The sequence below is a fragment of the Ptychodera flava genome, chromosome 5 (assembly GCF_041260155.1).
Source record: "Ptychodera flava strain L36383 chromosome 5, AS_Pfla_20210202, whole genome shotgun sequence".
NCBI classification, from domain to species: Eukaryota; Metazoa; Hemichordata; class Enteropneusta; family Ptychoderidae; genus Ptychodera; species Ptychodera flava.
The window spans coordinates 29,148,394-29,168,166 of record NC_091932.1 but is presented as its reverse complement, the minus strand read 5'-3'; the positions used below and the strand labels follow the sequence as shown (position 1 = coordinate 29,168,166).

The 19,773-nt window shown below is 40.1% G+C and overlaps 2 protein-coding genes across 12 annotated transcripts in view; one reads left to right on the top strand and one right to left on the bottom strand.

Annotated features, from left to right (window-relative positions):
- Positions 1 to 19,773, bottom strand: part of LOC139133449 (histamine H3 receptor-like) — a 210,579-nt gene that overhangs the window by 35,983 nt on the left and 154,823 nt on the right. For 4 of the 6 annotated variants that reach the window (XM_070700054.1, XM_070700051.1, XM_070700053.1 and 1 more), the window contains one exon: positions 16,849 to 16,951. The gene's annotated coding sequence lies outside the window, so the exon portion shown is untranslated. Of the gene's footprint in view, positions 1 to 16,848; positions 16,952 to 17,426; positions 17,719 to 17,857; positions 18,050 to 19,773 lie in introns of those variants that run through there. The other 2 variants (XM_070700052.1, XM_070700056.1) reach the window with 2 other exon arrangements.
- Positions 6,768 to 14,229, top strand: LOC139133448 (uncharacterized). Of its 6 annotated transcripts, XR_011552593.1 has the most exons (5): positions 6,777 to 7,056; positions 10,557 to 10,629; positions 11,078 to 11,214; positions 11,504 to 11,578; positions 13,732 to 14,229. XR_011552593.1 is itself a non-coding variant. In XM_070700048.1 (4 exons), exons 1-4 carry the CDS (start codon positions 6,924 to 6,926, stop codon positions 13,831 to 13,833), a joined length of 369 nt encoding a protein of 122 aa, XP_070556149.1. In that variant the 5' UTR covers positions 6,773 to 6,923; the 3' UTR covers positions 13,834 to 14,229. The 6 variants fall into 6 exon arrangements, 2 of the variants coding, with proteins under 2 accessions (XP_070556149.1, XP_070556151.1); XR_011552594.1 differs by having other exon boundaries at positions 6,768 to 7,056; positions 11,078 to 11,564; XR_011552592.1 differs by having other exon boundaries at positions 6,769 to 7,056; positions 11,078 to 11,578.

The following is a 19,773-nucleotide window of genomic DNA, read 5'->3' as shown; positions in this document are numbered from 1 at the left end:
TAGCCATGTCAAGTCGAAACCAAACTGGAAAGTCAACCAAAACGAGTAAAGCCGTAACACCTTGACTGATACACTCCATTTACAGTTGACATAACCGTACGGCAAAAGGTGTTTTGTTAAAGACAAAGTTGCGGTAATTCATCACGGAAGGTGAATAACCGTCAGATAGAGATCGTTTAAAGACTCTATTCAATGCAGATGTTAAAGTTTTACGGCGCGGAGAAACGTGTCGAAGATGAACGATAACGTTCACGCACTGATCCGACACCCTTTCACTGTAACTGAAGAGGACGTCCCATTTCCTTGTGTCAACTTCGACTTGCCAAGACGTGGCAATCGAGCTGTCATTCGCGGCAAACCCCACGGGCACACATCAAAGGCTGTTGGTCATATCACGATGCGAACGGAACGGTAATGCAGCTCTGAAATGCACGAAATCCCACGTGACTCATTCCATCTGACGAACCAATAGCGGTTGGGGGTTTTCACTTCGGGAGATGTGACGAAAGCCAAACAATCAACTGACTTTCTATTATCATTGTTTTGTTTTGATTCCCATGTGATCCATAATACGCAATTGCCGTAAAAGGGTGATGAGATCCACGAAATGGGACCAGTGAAATATTACGAGAGACGCATTTTTTCAGTAGAATAGTGCGTAAATCTCAATTTCTGGACTGTATCAGTTCGACAGAAGATTTAATAATTGATAGTTATTATTCCAAGTCTTTGTTCTCTGCGCATCAGTGTTCGAGTTTATCGCTCTCATCACTGCACGTATGTGTCACCTTTAATCAGAGCGTCCTACATAACATTGAAAACTTAAAATGCGGTCTTATAACTTCACCTTGACACCGTTTCGACTCTGAATCCTACAGTATGGGTTTTAACAGTACCATAACTGCCACATTTAAATTCCGGAAATTTTCTTTGCTGCCATACATACCGATAAATTACCATAAGTGCGAGAATTTGGTATTTCGTCGTTAAAACGAACTATGGTAAACATGCCGGATAGACGTGCATCACACTGCAGAGCGATCATGCATGTGCCTCTCCAAGCCGCGTACAGCTTGTCATCCGATTTTTCTGTTGGTTACGAAAACTACTCACTAAGAATAGCAACAGCAATCCAATCGGCTACATAGTTTCTCCGCTGAACCACTTTTCCCAAAGCCCTTGCCATTCGCGATTTGACCCCTGACCTGCCTCCCCTGACCGGCATTTCGTTCCTTCGGCTTGAGCAAACATTACTTGTAATTGTAGCCAGGCCAGATATGGATAGCCGTCTTCCAGGCTTACCAGACCGTTAAGTCAACACTTTTTTATCGGTCAGAGGAGAATTTTTGAAAGCAAATACATAAAAAATTCGAAAATGCTCACTTATCCTTCAACGTGAGTTGTTCCCGGCATGTGAGAAAGACGAAAGTCAAGAAGTATCATGTGGTGAAATTTCTAATAAAGATTCCTCAAAACAGGGAGGATTTCAGTTTAATAAAGGAATATGACTACAATTTTTTTCTATCAAAAGAAGACTTTGTAGTTAGCATTACCTCATTCATAAAGTGTGACAATGCGTTAACATTGATCGGATGAACATCTTACAAAACGGGACAATACACAGCTTAACGCAGCGCAAAACGAAAGACGAGCGGAAAATGTCATAAAAGCGTTTCAAAATGAGACGCATAATTCGTAGGAGTGCCTGTAACCCGCAGCTTTTTTCATAAGAATAATAGTTGTATCAGTGTATTCATCCCTCAGCATTCCATTAATCCAGTCAAAGACTGAGAAATATATGTTGATGGGTTTGTGACAACTGCGTCGGGAACGGGAGCAGCGCCGGGGCATCGTTTGAAATAAACTTTCTCGGCAGTGCTGCTCTGCAGTTATTATTAACGGTTGGTTGAAAGCACTTTTACTGACGGAAGAAAATGCTGTTCACGCGATCTGAGAAAGTTATGTACGCTCTCCGAATGCGCAAATGTCTACTTGAGCTGTAATGAACAAAGACTTTTTTGCGAAAAACCCCGTTAATTTGATAAACGCCGTGGCGGCCTTTTTTCAGACACAAATTTTGACGGTAAGAGGAAATCTGTCAGAGTTTGCACCACATTCTGAACGGTGAAGGGGACTTTTGTCAGTCGACAATATAATCGACCATGCCATTCTGAACTGCTGTCGAGTTTGACATACATCTCTCACGCGAAGTCATCTCGAAGCCTGCTACCTGGCACTCACTATGGTGGTACTCAAAATGTTTCAGCTCTCTCAAGCTTTCAGATCGGTTTTTATCGCCATGAGACTTGTTATTGTTATTGTAAGCCCTGGAAATTATAGTTTATGATGTAATAAGCAATTTCCTATCTTACATCGAGCATAGCACAATGTAAACAACTTAATACGCCGCCAGTGGCAATCCTTCCCAACCAAACCAAGCAACGCCGTTTCATCTTGTCTCACGGTGTGACCCGTGCAGTAAAAGTGAATTCGCCTACAAAAACGTTAGTAAAATAACCCTGAAACACAAGCCTTGGACAATGAGCAATAATAAACTGAACAAAATTCCCTTCGATTCAAGGCAGGTTTACAATCAAGTGGGAATATCTTTGAAAGGTATCCAACGGCTAGTACAATATTTTCACTTCTTTATTTCTGTTTTCGGTGTCTGGCTTGATTTTTGGTTTGACTCCCGACGGATTTATGAGGGGAATTTAAGACTCACATTCTTTGCTTCTGAGTGATTTTTCATACCGTTGGAGGAAGAGAGCAAACTCAAAACCTGCTGAAAATTTCTTTAATTACCTACGGTGTCCAACGATTGCAAAGTACATAGCCAGGAAAATACGAAGTACGTTTTTAACGTATTTTCAAGAAAGGCGTATCGGGGGAATCATTGTTGATTTTTGTATTGCAGTCTCTGATGGTGACTATGATGATGATGGTAGTGGTGAAGACGGTGTCGATGTTGTTGTTGTTGTTGTTGTTGTTGTTGTTGTTGTTGTTGTTGTTGTTGCTGTTGTTGTTTTTGATGATGATGATAATGATGTTGATAATGATGATAATGGTGATGATGATCGACGACAGTTGCGACGAAGATGATGATGATGACGAGGAGGAGGAGGACGAGGATGAGGACGATGATGATGATGATGATGATGATGATGATGATGATGATGATGATGGTGGTGGTGTGGTGGTGGTGGTGGATGGTGATGAGTTGGTGATGATGGATGATGATGATGATGATGATGATGATGATGATGATGATGATGATGATGATGATGGATGATGATGGATGATGATGATGATAATTACAGTGGTACCATAGTGGTTGTATGAATCGTGAAGTATTATTATTTAGTATTTTCATAACAGCGGTTTGACTATAAATAATTCATTAAAATATCCGTTCCACCTTTGATCGCATTTACATTACTCGTTTGCTCAATTCACACACACATTTTCAATTATGTAAGATATAGTGTAATCATCAAAACAGACTCCAATATCCCTTGTGTCATGCAGAAGTACGGAACTCCCAAATCGATTATCGCACCAAATTATCTGCACAATAAACGTATCTGAGCGCAGACAACGCGACCATATCCCTCTTTGTCATGTAACATAAATTCAACTCAAATCTTTGATTTCTCTCGGGGATGGCAAATGTTGAGTGAATAATGTCGTTTCCCCGATGGAGGCCTGAATTTAATCATAGCCTCTGAAACAGAATAAACGTGGAAGCTATAACAGCGATTTTCCTTTCTCAAGTCGCGGACATCTTCACAAAAGAAGTTGAAAGAATGGTGATAAATTGTGTGTCTGCTGAAAGGGAACAATGTTTAAAAAACGGTCTTTGTTTGTGTGATGCATGTTATTATGGCACACGATCATGTTGTTCTGGGGCCAGGACAATAGCGAAATATTCTGATAAACGCTGACAGTTCATGCCGACATAAATCATACAGAATACGTTGGCAAACTAACTTTGTGCATGGGATTATTTTTCAGCGTCCATTCAGCGCATGCCTAGATGCGTCGGTATAGTCTCCGTTTGCACACAGCAGCCGCGGAATCTGTTAGCGTGAGAAGTAAATAACCAAATTCATAAACTCAGTTTCGAAATTATCTGGGTCAAATGTAAAACCTTAAAACCTATTTTCTGATAAAAACAAATAAATAAATTCATTCATTTCTACTAGTTGCAATTGGGCAGGTAAAAAATTCTGTCTGGTGTCAAAACATTTTGGTTAACCAAGTGAAAACGTCCACGGTTAGATGTGACGAAGGAAAACAAAATTTGCAGGTTTTTTTGCGTTCGCTTTCCCGCTAAGCCAGTTGCGACATTGACATTGAACAAGAAAACTTTGCGAAGTTAAGTATGAAAACAATGATACGGGTGATCGCTTACTCATGAGTAGACAGACCCCTTCGTCTGCCAGTAAAAACTTCCCGATACATTGATTTTTCATGAAAGACTTCGAGTTAGTTTAACCCATCCCCTGTGGGACGGAACCACCTTGCATTGTTGGACAATGCACGATTCTCTGACCAAGATAAAAAAATCTTTTTATTTAAGCACAATGACCGTAATGGGCCGATGGTTAAGTCGTCATTCCTTCCCTGGCTCGGAGTGTGGATCACCAATTTGATCTTTGACCTTATTCTCTCGACATAGCGCTCTCCATCTGTTTGTTTTCGGGTGAAACCATTAAAGCCGAATGTATGTGCGTTATGCGTGCGATGAGCTGAACAGAAATATGTGACTTTATCAGCTTTGGCACCGAATCGATTTGTATTTGAAATACTTTCACAAGCTGTCAGCGCTACAACGAACACACACACACAGTAATGTTATTCTAACGGTAACAGTTACAGTAACACATTACATATCTTCGACCAAAGTTTTGGTGGGAATTTCGTGAACGACTGAACATCGGACAGTCATGCAGAAAATCGTGATCAACAACAGGCGTGACCGACTTGGAATGTCGCAATAATTTAGTGGTTATTTTGACCAACTGAGAAGGTATTCTTGGGCAAGTTTGTCAAAAATAACGATATATTCCAGGGCTGCTTACCGTCAGTGGCGTTGCATTGAAAAGGGAGTGGGTGTGCGGGACCCGGCTGGCAGCTTTCCAAAATCACTGTCCCTCGTAAATGCCCAAGTTTTATGAAGACATTTGCACGATTGAAATTCCTTTAATTTCTGTATGTAAAATTTTGATAAGAGCAGTTTTCGAAAAGTATTTACAGTGGTTCATGACTAAATGTTTGTGAATGCTTATTTGCACTGGCATTCGGTGTGATCATTTGCATGTGCGCGCATACATGGATATTACGAGCCTGAATATATCGATTGCTTAGGCTATAAAATGAGGCTGCTTGCGTACCCATAGAAATGTAATTGTTATACCTTTTAAAGCGAACTAGCGAATTATCCGGCTTGCAGACTTTTGCCTGGATGTGTGTGCAGCGTATGCCTTCTCTACACTGCAAATTCTTCTGGCTTGAAATATACCACTTGGTTTGTAGGTGGCTTGCGGGTGAACCAGTTGAAATATTTCGGTTTGCCCGAAATCCACGAAGGTTTTTAAAGGTTTGAAGTCACGCCACCACACAGAGTATAGATGGCGTGTATTCATACCAATACATTGGTGGCTTATTATCAAGCCCGTCATGGTATAAATTTAAGCCGAATGGCTTCTTTTTAAGCCCGTGACAATATAATTTATCGGTTTAAATTTGAGCCACTGGCATCGTTGGTTTGTTTATATACCGACAAATTCATTGGCTCATCTTTAAGCCAACCACAAGTGCCAACTTTGTGGGCATGGTATGAGTATAAACCATTCAAGTTTATGGAATTAATCGGCCTGTTTTCAAGCCATTGTCATCATCAGTCACTGGTTAATTTCTAAACCAGAATTTTACATCACGTCACGACTTGACAGGCCTTTCGCACGATAGTGAGGACCATGCGCATTCAGTGCAACAGATTGATTAGCTTTAATTTTGGGCGATACGATTTTGTGAAGTTTTCAATTGAACAAAAGACATGGACTTGCTTCAAGTCTGTGGACACATAAATATCAAAACAAAAAGAAGGAATTAGCCTAATTGACAATAAAAAGCGTTGATCTCAAATGACGAAATTTTTCTTTCATTAACATGCAAAAATAAATGTAGGGCCTATACGTCAGATTGTCAACATTTTCCAAGACAACGACGAAAGTAAAAACCAAAATAATTCATGGCTCAGACTAATGCTACCACAACCGTGAGTCACGCATGCAACAACAAACTTTGGCCGAATGCGCGCGTGTAGCAAACCTGAAATCGCGATAAATGCTATTCTCTGTAGGCCCGGATTGTAGGCATATCCGTAATTTTTGCCAGGCCACAGCCTTGATCCTGGGACAAGTCTGACGCATTCTATTATTAAGGACATGTTTAAAATGGATGTTCTATGCCCCTGAATGTGCCAAAAGTATACACAAGCCATAGCAAACGCAACTGATATTCAGACGGTCGTTCATATTACCAAAACAACCTACAAGGAGGAAGTCCTTAACCTTTGACCGTCGTTTCACCCTTTGTAACATTACACTTTAAAATAGTTCAATTTTACAAAATGATTCACCAAGCCAATGTTTAAACTTCGTTATAGATATTATATCTCCGTGACATATGTAAGAATCATAGTACTTGTTGATTGATCGAACTCTTAAAGGGACCGCTGGCTAGTGGAATCCCCATCCCTTCACTTTTAGGCAGTTGCGTATTAATTCCTGTGTGGCACAGATACTGCACTGCGCGCCAAAAATTCCGAATTCCACTGGCCTTCGCATCGTAGCCGAGACGTTATTGACGATCGTATCAGCGCTTACGATTCCGTACTCCGGCACAAGTCGACAGTAATGGCTTCCGTCACCGATGAAGAATTACTTCGCAAGCAAGAACTGGTTATGTACCTCAACGATAGCTATTCACGGGTCATGATCAGATGCAAGTTGCAACCGACGTCTTGGAATGAACATCCACAAATCAAACGTAAGTTTGTTTTTGCATATTCCGTGGAAGATTGCAAAGTTATTGATTTAAACCGGGCTTGTTTTTTCCTCAAAGCATATCGATTAGCTTGAACCATTTTTTAGTAACATACACGCGTTTGAATATTGTCGGAAAAAGTGAAAATTTCCTTGTCACAACTATTCGCCATTGTCTTCGACATACCGCTACACCATGGACGGGTGCACCAGCGAAAATATTGATAGGACTGCTTGCTACTCATTGACATTATCAATGATCATTGCCAAGGATGTAACAAATTAGCCTTCAATTTCATTTTATCAGGCTGAACTAATGTGTGCTTGTCCCTTTCGTATGTTTATCGTGTTTGTATGGCTTTTCACGACCGCGAATGAATGTGTTTCCCCGAAATCGTCCGTGCTGGGTGAATAATCAAATGTGTTTTCTTAGCTCCACTGTGTCAGCGGGTCGGCGACGAGGAGCTTTTCTAAGAGTAGCCCTGCCCTTACGGAAAATTGAGATCTACATCTAGTCCACATTAGATCTACAGTAGACTTTATTTTAATTGGGCAGTAGATGAACTGCTTCATCTACTTTTGTGCATACTAATGAGGTCATAGTTCAGAGAGTAGATGAAATGTAGACAAAATGTGGATGAAAAATTAGACGAAATTTAGATCTCAGGTAGATGAAATGTAGACAAGATGTAGATCTATTGCTTTGTCTACTTTTGTGCATATTAATCATCAGGTCATAGTTTAGAGAGTAGATAAAATGTAGATGAAAGGCAGACAAGATGTAGATGGAATAAATTACGTATAAGATGTAGCTTGGACAAAGAACAAGAAATTACTTAGTGAGGCATGGAGATCTTGCAAAAGTGTTGAAAATGAAAATGTAAGTATGTTAACATGTCAATTAATTTTTAGACTTTAAAAATTGACCGATGGCCATTGTGTAGCACAGGCTAGGGCTGCAGTTCATGATGAGTATCACAATATTGCATATCACAACAACATCCTCTTGATGTAATTTGCTGGCAACTTCACTGAGCACCATGGTATCAATGGACCTTTGCATAACATGATATACACGCTGGAAAAATCAATCATTCAATGACCGATCATGAGTGGTATTCAGGTCGAAATAGAGAGTAGAACATTGTGCATGCTTAGGCCTACTCAAATTTTTCAAATCTTTCTCAACTGTACATACATCATTACATGATTAACAGAACAAACTGCATACAAAGCATTTCAGTACATTCAACGACGCTTTATTAAAACATTTAGAACTGAAATATTCTACATGTTACACAATCAAAATTCATATGGTCGTGGTATTAAAACAGGCGATCAACAAACCTTCCCTACCTCACGGGCCTACCTTACAAGTTGCATTACCGCAGTACCAGTACAGCTGTATACTGGCAGTGTAGAGGCACTGCTATCGTCAAGTTATCGATGCCAACCTATGTCTCAACCCGATGTAATTCTCGATCGGAACACTTTCTATGCATATCAGAATTGATGTCACATTGTTTCCAAGGTGTACAGATGACGAAAATGTGCTTGAAAAATAAGATTTGTTGAAGTACGAATGGTGAGCAGGCTGGCTTCTCTCTCCGATATGCATTGATATGCTGAACCGTTGAAAACATGGCGCCTTCTGATTGCGCAAGCGCATAAGGTCAACTCTCACAGTTGACCCGGAAATCGAAGCCAGTTACAAGGTCATTTGCTCTAAAAGAGGTGGAGGCTGAAAGGTGGTCGAGATCAGTCCTGCATGCGCGAACTCTCCATGAAAATGCAAGAAAATACGTCGCTCAGGTGAAGAAATTACTTAAAGCAGTACTGGTAATTTTTAAAGCTAACTCGTGTTATGCATGTGTACTGAAATGCCATTGCCTTATATAAAATAACACTGTAATGTAGTCTTATCTGTTACGTATGTGGCAATGATAACAATGTCAATACAATTATTTGTAAGTTGACTGAGAGATAGGGCCGTGGCTGCTGATTTTCACACGATTCAGAAGTGACTCAATGATACTCAGAAAGTTTTATACGAGGATAGTTTTGATTTTATTTTTTACAATTAAAAGCAGCTGGGATATCAAACAGGTTCGTTTGATTGTTTGTTTGATATGAAGCCGAGGAAATAAAGTTATTAGTTAACAAATAGCTCACTTGCATATTTATGAAGTTTTGTAATTAGTCACATAACTCCAAAAACAAAACTTACAAATTAGATCAGGGTCCAGCCCGTGGTTAGATGCTACTGTATTGACCCATCTGAAGAAAGTATCAATGAAAACATTGATTTTTTTATTAGATTCACTTTAAAGTCACTTTTTCAAAAATTAATTACTGGATAATCTTCACATTTTTAACTTTACCACAAAATTGTAGTTTGATCCCTGTGATATTTTGCATTTGTGTTCCTCGAGTTAGACAGGAGTGCCTTAGGATGAAAAAAAAATTAATTCACTAATTTCTTCTCTCTTGTTGTACAGTATATATTCAAATGTAAGGTAAAATGTCTTGTCTTTAACTGATGCCTTCTCGCATGGAGCCTGCAGTTTGCCAATCATAGAATTTGAAGGGATTGGATTGTTGGACATAGTATACAGCAAGAAACAGTACATTAGATTAAATGTAGACAAGATGGTGATTTTTGAAGTAGAAGTGGATGAGTCTTTGTTTGCCTAAGTGAATTTTGTAGATGAAACTCCCTTAGATTGGATGGTAGATCAGTGTAGATCAAGCGCAGACGAAGTTAGTGCGAAATGTAGACATAGTCATGTCTGGTGTGGACAATATCTGTAGACAAAGCTCCATGTAGACAAACTGCTGTGGCTGTTCATCTACAAAACCCTGATGTAGATCTACATAAAGTCTACTGCAGACGGTCCGTAGATCTACTCTCATCTACTGTGGACATAGGTTTTCCGTAAGGGTGAGTACAGGTATGTGTGTTCCCGGCGTTATACGGCCTCCACCACTAGCTAGCCCTGCAACGGTCTATGCATAACTGGGGTTGTTGCAGCGAGATTCAAAATGGCGATCCCCGTGGGTAAACAACTTGTCGAGTACGTTATGTTTCAGAAAACGAGCGGTTTTGGATGTTAGGAGAAGTCGCATCTTTCCGTGGGTCAGTAAGGAAGTTAAGGTAGGCAGGGAAAGGATTTTGCCCCGATAGAGCAGAATTTCGGCCAAAAAGACAGCGTTTTCGTTGCAGTCCTCATCCGGACTGCAGAGACCCCAGTTATGTCCATAGACCGTTGCAGGGCTGTGACGGATAAGTTACAACGCTGGGAACGTACAGACCTGCACGCAGGGCTATTCTGAATGGTGGATCATGGATGCGTCGTCCGGTGTACGTCGTCCGTAGTCCGCTGTACATTTAATAACCCCTTGCCATTGTCCATCCTGAACGGAAAGATGGCAATCATTTAAATTTTGTCATCCATCAATTCACAGGAAAATTGCATTTAATAACCCTTTGTCATTATTGTATAGGACGGAGACACCAACAAATAGCTGCAACAAGAGCTATTGCCACAGTAAAGAGATGCCCATTTTACCAGAAAAAGTGAGTAAAACTGCACATTTGTTTCACTCTACCTTTCTGTATGATTTTCAGGCAAACTGACTTAATTGCCACAGCTTATTTGCAGGTATCCTCATGCCATTCTTTCAATAACAAACATACTGTTTCATGGATGATATTTCTTGTTTATGTTGATAATATAACCTCAAACTGGCAACTTAGATGATTTAATACAGACACATACCTCACAAATCCTTTGGCCAAAAAGATGTAATGGTTGATTCTGTTATTCAAGGCAAATTTATGTTTCCACAGCATGATTTGAACTTGGGTCCTTTAACATTGCTTACACAAATTTTGTGAGCCATCTTGTCACTCAAGACGGGTAAATGTTAAACTGATTCATTTTCAGCAAACAACTTCCTGTACAAATGTGACTATTGACTTCCACTTACTGGTAATAGATAATTATTTGTTTCTTTTTCAACAGATTGTCCAGGACATAACATACTTGATACAGAAAATGCCTTCAGCTCAACAAATTAACAATGGATTCTCTGAGTACAATGTGTAAGCAGAATGAAGACTCTGCCCTCAGATATGGAATTCAAAGAGCAGTTATAAAAGGTGATCAAGTATCGTTATGTGCATTGATAATAATTACATCAGGCATGAATGTTCCTCATCTTTCCACATATTACACTAATACTTTGGATTTTGTTTAAATTTCAGCTGTTATTACATATCTGTGACATATTATCTTTGTCGTGGTCACACAACAGACAGACATGTTTAAACATTTTATTGTTATAATCAATCATATGAGGGGAGCCACTTGCTTGCACCTGGTTTATGATATTGAATCTTAGTCTGGTGTATCAAAACATAATTAGCCATTTCCCTTATTTTTAAACAGGCATCAAACATTTTTGGTTCTCAAGAGTGTCTTTGGTGGAAAAACTGCAGTTGGAAAAATGGTAACAGTTGTGAGGTAAGTATTTCTTGTTGAAAAAAATTGTTACTGTGATTCAGTACAAACTAGTCAAGGCACATAATGTGCCTTGACTAGTTTGCTCTGACATTTGCTGTAAGTTTTAGCAATTTTCAATCTTCATTGTTGTGTGTACAAACTGCAGTTTTGATAGCTATATAACAGTCTCTTGAATACCAGTGTTCTGCTTGACAATGTACTGTGTACATGCTTAACAACCATTGTTATTGTTGACAAATGAATTCTATTCCAGACTGAAATTAGATTTTTAACAATAACCATGCTGTACACATATGAACTGGGTTGATAATGTATGTTAGACATTCATTATGCCTTAAGAAGTAGAACAAGAAACTGCAGTATATACACACAACAAAACTACTTGGAAATTGCCAAAGGCTACAGCTGATGGAATTTCATCATGCTGGATTTATAATTTCTGTCAGATTCAGTAGAACGATGTCCGTGTAACCCTACACTGGAAATCTCTCACAGCCCTGTTACATTCTGAAGGCTGGTTCAGGGATGTGCACATACCTGTACCAGCTCTGAGAAGCTACAGAGACTACCAGCTATTAAAATAATATCCTCAGTATAGTATAGTCAGAAAAATAAGTAGCACAGCTGCATTTCACATCCATGTACCTAGTGTGTCAACAGTCCTGTACAATAGTTTTGCAAATAGTACATGTAACATGGGTTTGAAAAAATGAGCTTGAAAATTTTCTTCCAAATCAACCTTGTGGAAGCAATGTGTACAGTTCTGTAATAGGCAAATTGCAACATAACTTGTACATGAATGTCTGCATAGACACAATTGCACTGTGTGTTTACAATAAGGCTGGTACAGGGAGGTAAGCTTTTATGTGACAAGGGTAAAAAGGGGCTGAAAATTTCACAGCTGGTATGTGGATGTGTTCATCACTGTGCCTCATTTTGCTGAACACAGGTCCTGGTACAGGGAGGTGATTAGCACTTCTGGTACATGCATATAGTGCTAGGCATGTCACATACCTACAGCACACATTCATATATCAGGGATGTGTATAAAATTACCCCTGCTACAGTGTTGTCAGGTACATGGGTGGTACACAGAGTGTCAAAGCTGTGCTAGGATGTTGTACAAGGACATGGCCATGCCAAATATGCATTTGTCAATTTATTTCAAGATAAAAGGCTGATATGACCATCAACCATACCCTCATTCACATGAATCATATGTTTACTTGGTAGATTATGGCTTAGTTCTGTTGTTCTGATCTCAATTAGCTACAACTTGGGGGCTTTCTGCCAGCATTTTTGTTCTGCTTATCAACTGCAGTTTCCCATTGAAGTCATTGAAGCATGATGAAATCCTCAATGTTTAGCTACTCAGTACAGTATGTACATGTAGCATTGTTATTGTTGAAATTTCATTTAGGGGTGGACAAGAATTCATTTGTCAATTATAAAAATGATAAAAATACAGGCTGTGTTTACAAACATAATACTTGGCATTTTAGTATGCTGAGGAAAGTAGGCCAAGAAACTGTAGATGATAAACAGTAGTGAAATACTGAAGAAGTAGCCAAAAGTTACAGTTAATGGAGCCTCATTTACTTATTTCAAACTATATACATGTGAAGTATATCATCAATGATTGCTGTTGCATAGCCAGAGTGATAAAATGCTTTTTCAGTCTTTCCAACTTCTTTGCAAGTCTCAAAAGCACATTGCACTGTGACTCTAATATATCTTGCCTTGTAATATATTCATTTTGATATTCTGGATTTGAAATTCATTATCATGACATTCAAACCATAGTTTTACACATTTTTGCCAGTGCAGTGATGCAGCAAGGCCTATGACATTGACAATAACTTGTAAGAGCTATCTTTTTCATGCTAAGAGACTTTACCCTGAGTAGTCATGTCAGATTATTGGTGCACCAAGAAAGACTTGATAATAGTGTACCTTCAGTCAAATATGTGTTTAAGAACATGACTGTAATTTAGAATGCTGCCAATGAACATTCCAATATACTTGCACAAATTCCCTAAACATACCAGTAGATAGGCCTTGCCCTCATTGTACAAGTAGCTTGGCACTGAGTGTTTTACCATGATCTAATCCTGTGCCTCAAATTTTAAATGTTTACATCTTTTATATTCCAGGATACTGGAAAACTCCGAGGAAGAGATGCAAAGCAGCAGCCCTGTTTAGGTATGCTCGTCTATGAAGGAGCAAGCAGTTTGTGTTGTTTCTTGAAGGTGTAATATTCTGCAGCATGGAAAGAGACAATGTTATGCAGGGTTTGCTTAGTTAATATCTAGGGTTTCAAAGTTTAATTACATCAGATGTCTGAAAGGAACTTGTCAATTTGTAGAGTACTTCAGGCTTGACAAAGCTGGGATGTGAACTAAATGTGCTGACAATTTTGAGTGGTCTGTAATGCGCAGGGGATTTCCCGGTGAAACAGCTAGCAATTTTGCATCAGATGCATGAGGTAAACTTTATAACATCAAATTATGTTATCAGTATGATCTTACAAGTAGCATTCATAAGAATGTCATTTTCAGGGAGTATACCCTTGTAAGTATTAGATTTAATTATGTTGCAACAATTAATGTTTCATTTCTTGTAAATTGCAATAAATGTTTATCTGAAATTAATTTTGATGATTGTTGTTGTTGTTTTTTAATGTAGTTTGCATGCAGGATTTCTAACTATTTCAGGTGGTGTTTGTGTTTCAGATATTTTACAGTCCTGCTTTGTGTAGCTCCATCACAGAGAGGACCCAATAGGCCATTCCATGGATGATAATCCTCCCCTGTGTCTGCAAAATTTGAAGAAATCCAATTTGAATTTGAAGGATGGTCAGAAATAATTATCCCTCCCCACCCCACCCTCCCACCCCACCCCCCCCCGGCAATATGGCTAATATTGAACTGGTTTGTCATCAAGCCATACGAAAGCCCTAGAGTGGCATGTCTGCAAGCCAGCTTGTAATGGCTTGTTGGTAAACCAGAGGAATCCTTATAGTGGCTTGCATGTAAACCATAATTAGTCAGAAATTGGTTTGTTGGTAAGCCACATTGCAGTAATATTGGCTTATCTTCAACCAGATGGAACCAGAATTGGCTTACTGTTGAGCCAGAGAAGTGTGGTATTGGTTTACAAATAAGCCACTGTTCAGCATTATCTGGTATATGGGCAAGCCACAGTATCTAAACTATCTAAAACATGGCTTGCTAGCAAGCCTAGTTCAGATAAGAGTGGATTGCCTGTAAACCATTGTTCAGTGCTAACTGGCTTACTGGCAAGCTGAAGTGATCTCTACTTGGCATGTATATATGCCGTATCAAAACCCAAACTGGCATGCACAGAAACCAGACTTGGCATGCCAGAAAGCCAAATATAAGCCAAAATTCACAACTCGAAACAATCCGTTTACTGACAAACAAGCCGGTTTATTTTTGGCTTGAATTTAGCTGGCCGGCAAACCAGAAAAATTTGCAGTGTACGGCTTACTTCTTTTGGCTACGCGGAGGCGTCTAAATATCGGTAATTGTGCCCGCGTGGACATCCACGAATGGGGTTTTTGACAACGCGTTTACCTGGTAAAGCCAGCGTGCTACCAACACTGATCAAATGAAATAACTAGGTTTTGAGACTATGATGAGCTTCTGAAAAATTGAGAATAACATTTTAAAAGACGCCCTCTATTCACGTCTGTAGCTAGACAAAATTATGGGTGATCGAAAGCCGCCGGGGTACTAGAGGGTTCAATAAAATACAACTCGTAACCGTCGCACATGTGAATGAGGATTTCTAGGCTACCTAATTTACCTTGCTATGATTTTACACGCTCTGAAAAGAAAAGGGGATACAAGACTGAAATGGTAGCTCAGGTGATTGCTACCAATACGATAGCGTTCGGTCTTAGCATGATAGCAAGTTCCGACTTAAACCGAGCGGCCGGGTTTCCACGGCAAAGCCAATGGCCCATCATTGCATGGCCGAGTTAGACTAAGCGGTTATGCCACACATCGGAAAACAACCCCACAAATAGATCGAGCGTTGCCCTTTAGGGGTTTTGCGGTCACAGCAATGTTAAAATAAGCACCAATCCGACCGCTCTATCTCTCCCCAAAGGAGCGTGAGGAGGCAGTGTTGCGAGCGCGGTTACTAAAACTTCGAACGGATGGAAATAGTTGGAAGGCTCATTTCTCGCAAAACACATACAGAAGAGACTCAAGCAAATTAAACCAATGCTGGCCTTGCACTGCCTGTGTGGCACGAAATTTTATGTTGAGCAATAGAATTTCGTAGTAAAGATAGTCGTGAATTCAAAGTCTGTGTGTCATTTGTCTTGTCAATAGACCATACGTTATTTCAACGTTAATACAAGTCGCTCTACAATGTATGTGCGGGCGACATAGCGTTTTGCCATTACTCGCGTTTTTAATGATTTCCAATACATGGCGGTGCACGTGAGTTATTGTTTGTGCATCTTGTATATTTACCAATGCCTAGCCAGTGAGTTTACAGGCGTGTGTACAAAATATCTTGCTTATCTTCAGATTCCTCCGATGAAAGGCTCGAAGGACAAGAGCCATGAGATCAAAACCTATCACCGTTTCATCGAGTCAGTTCCACATATGATATTTCTGGAGCTCAAACTTTGATTTTACAGATCAGAAGTACAAATATTATCCACAATCTATAACAGAAATTGAATGCTCTCTTAAAATTCGCGGATTTTCGGACGAGGCCAAACAAATAATACGAAATAGCTTTCTAAAAAGACAATCCAGTCAAAGGTTACTTGTTTGATAAACTCTCCACCGTACAGCTCAGTTCTTTGAATTTTGTTTCATACTCTTTCAGATGCAGAAAGAATTGGCGAAAGAAAACCGATTCTTGTTCCCTTCTGTCTATTTGCTCTGAATGCGATGAACTTCAGCTTAAAAAAACTATCCGTTCATGTTTTAACATTTTACCTCAGCGTCCTTCTGACAGGATCTATAACTAATTAAACATTCAATTAAACGAGATGGAGGCAATACGACTCTATCTCCGTACACCCTGGGCATTTGTATCTTCGAGGACAAAGGTATGTGTGTCTTGGCAGGTCTGAAAGTGAGACGGGAGATCGCCTGTTAAAATACCGTTCTCCGTATTGTCGTCCACGGAGACGCATTTAAACGATCACAAAACATTTTGACCTTGATCGTTTGGTGCTCAAAGGTGACAGTGAACGACAAAAGTAAATAAACAAGGAAACTTACCATGGTCGCTTGTTTGAACTTGTCGAACACGTTTAGGTCAAGCACAATCTCGCCGGAGGTCAAGGAAGAAATCACCGTGCTCTTCAGAAATGTTTCCCTCCCGCTGTAGAGAAATGAAAGTTTGGAACGATGGTTAGTGGAAAGCTGTTATCCGTCTGAGCAGCGGTGCGCTGTGTGTGCGTGTGAGCGATCGTCGATATCCTTCGCGTCTTTTCTTCATGGTAATTTACCCAAGTCACGTGACCGGGCAGGGCATCGCGCATAGACTGTGGAAACACCCTCTGCGAAACAGCATGTGGTTTCTCGCAGCACACTTGAAAACAGTGGAATGGTGAGACCATGAACCTAGCAACAGGTTCATGGTGACACTGACCGAAGTCAGGCAAAGCCGATTGGGCACTCCGAAAGAAGCACACGATACTTCCTACACATGCGATGAGTTGATGATTGATAAACTTTGGGCACAGAATCACGATACGTTGTAAGTCGCGATAACGCTGCTCTATCGCGATCACAAGAACAAGTCGCGATTTATACTCTACCACATCCCAGTCACTATTTTCACTCTATTAACATACTTGTACAAACTTTCCAAGATACCCAAATACACCGGGCGACGACAAAGCTACGGACGTTGGAGGAACGGTTCACTCAACAACAGCGCCTACCACAGTCAAGGACAGCGGAGGGGGTGTTTTGTTCTCGGATTTTCCGCTATATAATGGAAAGCGGATGTCTGTTCGCCTTGACACAAAACTGAGCTCACGTCATGGAAACCGATTTTTTGTTGACCACAGTTGTTCTTCTCAGTCGACTGTTTCGCAAATATTTACGAAGGTTCCGCAGTCATTCAACCCGGTTTAAACGTACACTCCGTCGCCAGCGTGATGAAGGCAGGTTTTGAATTCATACAGCGTCAATCGAAGGAGAGCAAGCTTTCCACGTAAAGCAAGATAGACATATGCATGCCGTCACATCGGAGTTTGAGAATGCCATATAAAACGATTACCGTTACACGGTGACTTTACAGCTCGTCCACCTGCAGTTAGAGATTGACCGGTTCGTCTGATCTTCACCTGGTTTTTCAGACTCTTGCTTTCCGCTAGGACATGACTCATTCAAATGGCATTTTTTTAACCTCCTGTAACTTTTACATCCAACCGAAACCTCTCGCCGGAACTGTGCAATTTCCCAAGTTTCACCCTGTGGCCTGTACAAATAGTTTCAGTCACCTTTGGACATGCGCACTACCTTAAAGGGCTCCCTTCTGCATGCTACCGTTCCAAGGTATCACGAAGAAATTGCAGCCGTTGTGTGCATATATATATATATATATATATATATATATATATATATATATATATATATATATATATATATATATATATATATATATATATATATATATATAATGACATCATTTTTTCAAATTTTTATATGATGCTTGTATCACGTCCAACTTTAAGGTACCATATCTTTGAAAGATTATAGGGACAGTTTTTGACTATTTTTGTACCCAGTGTCCACCAAAGTGTCTTGTTCTACTCCCCAAAACATGTTGAGATACACAGTATTCAGCTTGTCAGCTCAGCCTGTACATGTGTAGACACTGCACTGTTATTGTTGAGAAGTGAATTTCAGTCCTGAAACGTGGATGTAGACAGTGAAAACCGTGCATTTTACACGTACAGACTCCGTGCTGACAATCTCAACGGTTGACGTTTCAACATCCTTTGGGGAGCAGAATGAGAATTAGCAGTTGCTATAAAACAAAAAGATATAACCATTTTAATCGAATACAAGACCATGTGTTTTTTATCTGCTTCCCATTAACTCAAGACACGCTGCGCTTTATGGCCGATTTTCGTCAAGACTCTCCACGCACAAACGCAAAATCCACAGCTTCGGAGATGAGATCGGGGCACTCTTCTGGTAGATTACGTATACTACACTGGCAGTCGATTTACCGAGGGACACTTACTGCCCCAACCTTCGATTTTTCTATTCATATCATGATAAAATGTTTGTGCCGTATGATTGTTTCAAGTTCTTGTACGTTTGAATGACAGAATGTATATAGATTTTTGCCTTAAGTGATTGACACGAAGTGCGTCAACTGACAGTTTACCGTTACCTTTTAACAGATTTTGGGGATTTCCTAACTTTATCGTCAACACTTGATGAATGCCTGGCGAATCGACCACAGAAGAATGATTCCGTGGAGAGAGCCATGGAGAGAGCAAGCGCAATGATACGCATCTGTCAACACTCACTCACACTGCCAATGTTAACTTCCAATATCCCTTCACGCTCAAAACATATCAAAACAAAAACAAAAAGAAGAAAAAAACAACTATGTATCGTTTTGGCAATACATGCCTTCCAATGGCATTACACTTAATGATCCCCTTTTCACTAGAAATACTGATGCGTCCGTTGGTAGTATGGCACTAGAACTTCGGGTCGGAGAAGCCCGGTTTCGGCGCGTTCTCACAGACGCAGCTTGGTTCAATGCGCCCCACCATCCCGCGTGACCTCACTGACCCCGCCGATCTAAAAATAGCAACATACCTTCGCACATGAAAATCATATTTAGCGTTGATAATCCAGATATAGCTGTCCGGGCTATTTTTAGTTCACTCGGATGAGTCGTCCGTCTGGCGACACACCGTGCTACATACAGCGACCGTACCAATTATGAATCATACTTGGTAAGAGTAATACGACACTCTATGACTTTGCACAGCATATACACCAACATTAAGTTCTAGTTCCACGCACGTGAACTTTTACCATCAGCTCGTAAAGTCAAACGAAGAATATTTTCGATATGTATATGTTTTCCAGGTCCTGATCCGGAAAGAAATTCGTAACGACCGATCCCAGCATTTACCTCTCACTCGCAGAAAAGAGGAGTTTCCCAGG